A 977-nucleotide genomic window follows, 5' to 3' on the forward strand; every position below is an offset into this window, starting at 1 on the left:
CTCAACAAGACTACATATCAGCTGTAAGAGCCAGAGTTTGATTGTAAAATACTAGTGCCATTATATTGTTTTAGAAGTGGAATGTAAAAGGTGTTTTTTTTTTTTTTTTTTTTACTTTACTTGATGGTAATTTCTTTATTAATCAACATATTGAACAAAATGATAATATTATAGTACTAAAAACAAAACAAATGATGCTCTATTACATCATTACAATGCATACAAGTTCTCTAAATTCCACCTGTCATTTAAAAGAGTTCAAACCTTTAAGGACCATACTATAATAATGGCATAGAAAATTATTAATTTGTTTAAATAGATATTGTCATGATTCTTTCGATATTATGTAACTTAAATACTATTGCAATGTGTGATGGCATAAAGCTAGCAGCTGATTCAATATCTAAATTGCAATTATAGGTATGGAAGACGAATTATTGGGCTATGTTTATTAAATTTAAAATTCCATCAGGGAAAAGATAATTAGCCAGATGAAACCATGTTTGCTGGTTACCCAGCCTCAAATTGCCATCACTTTAGCTCTCTCCACATCTGTTGTAATATCCAATTGGAACATGTAAAACTGCTGTGTAACAGATGTCATGTACCAGTTCTACCCATTATTCTCGTACAATGTCAGGCTGGAAGTCTGGTTTCGTAACCCTGGCCAGCTCCTCTGCATACATCTCATAACGTCCAGTCATCTGCAAAAAAACAAGAAATATCACACACTTTAGAGAAAATGATATATATTAACTTCTTGATATATGGGATGCTCATATTGATCTTTTCAATGCTTATTAAAACATCCATCTCTGTACCGTTCTCATCAAGCCTGATGAGTTTAAAGAGCACAGGATCTTCAATTCGTATTGACTATTCTTTTATTGTAAACGGTTTTCTGCTCGGTATTCAATCAATGTCAACTTCAATGAGTGAAATCCAATAGAATGTTGCTACAGAGTATCCAGTCACTT

General features: G+C 32.3%; 1 protein-coding gene across 1 annotated transcript in view; it reads right to left on the reverse strand.

The window, feature by feature from the left end:
* Positions 1-414: 414 nt before the first annotated feature.
* The window catches only part of UPB1 (beta-ureidopropionase 1), a 26321-nt gene continuing 25758 nt past the window's right edge, over positions 415-977 (reverse strand). The window contains exon 10 of the mRNA XM_063457057.1: positions 415-704. Within this exon, the coding sequence (XP_063313127.1) occupies positions 621-704 (84 nt within the window). The 3' untranslated portion in view covers positions 415-620. The remainder of the gene's footprint in view (positions 705-977) is intronic.

Source organism: Pelobates fuscus, chromosome 5 (genome assembly GCF_036172605.1).
Source record: "Pelobates fuscus isolate aPelFus1 chromosome 5, aPelFus1.pri, whole genome shotgun sequence".
NCBI classification, from domain to species: Eukaryota; Metazoa; Chordata; class Amphibia; order Anura; family Pelobatidae; genus Pelobates; species Pelobates fuscus.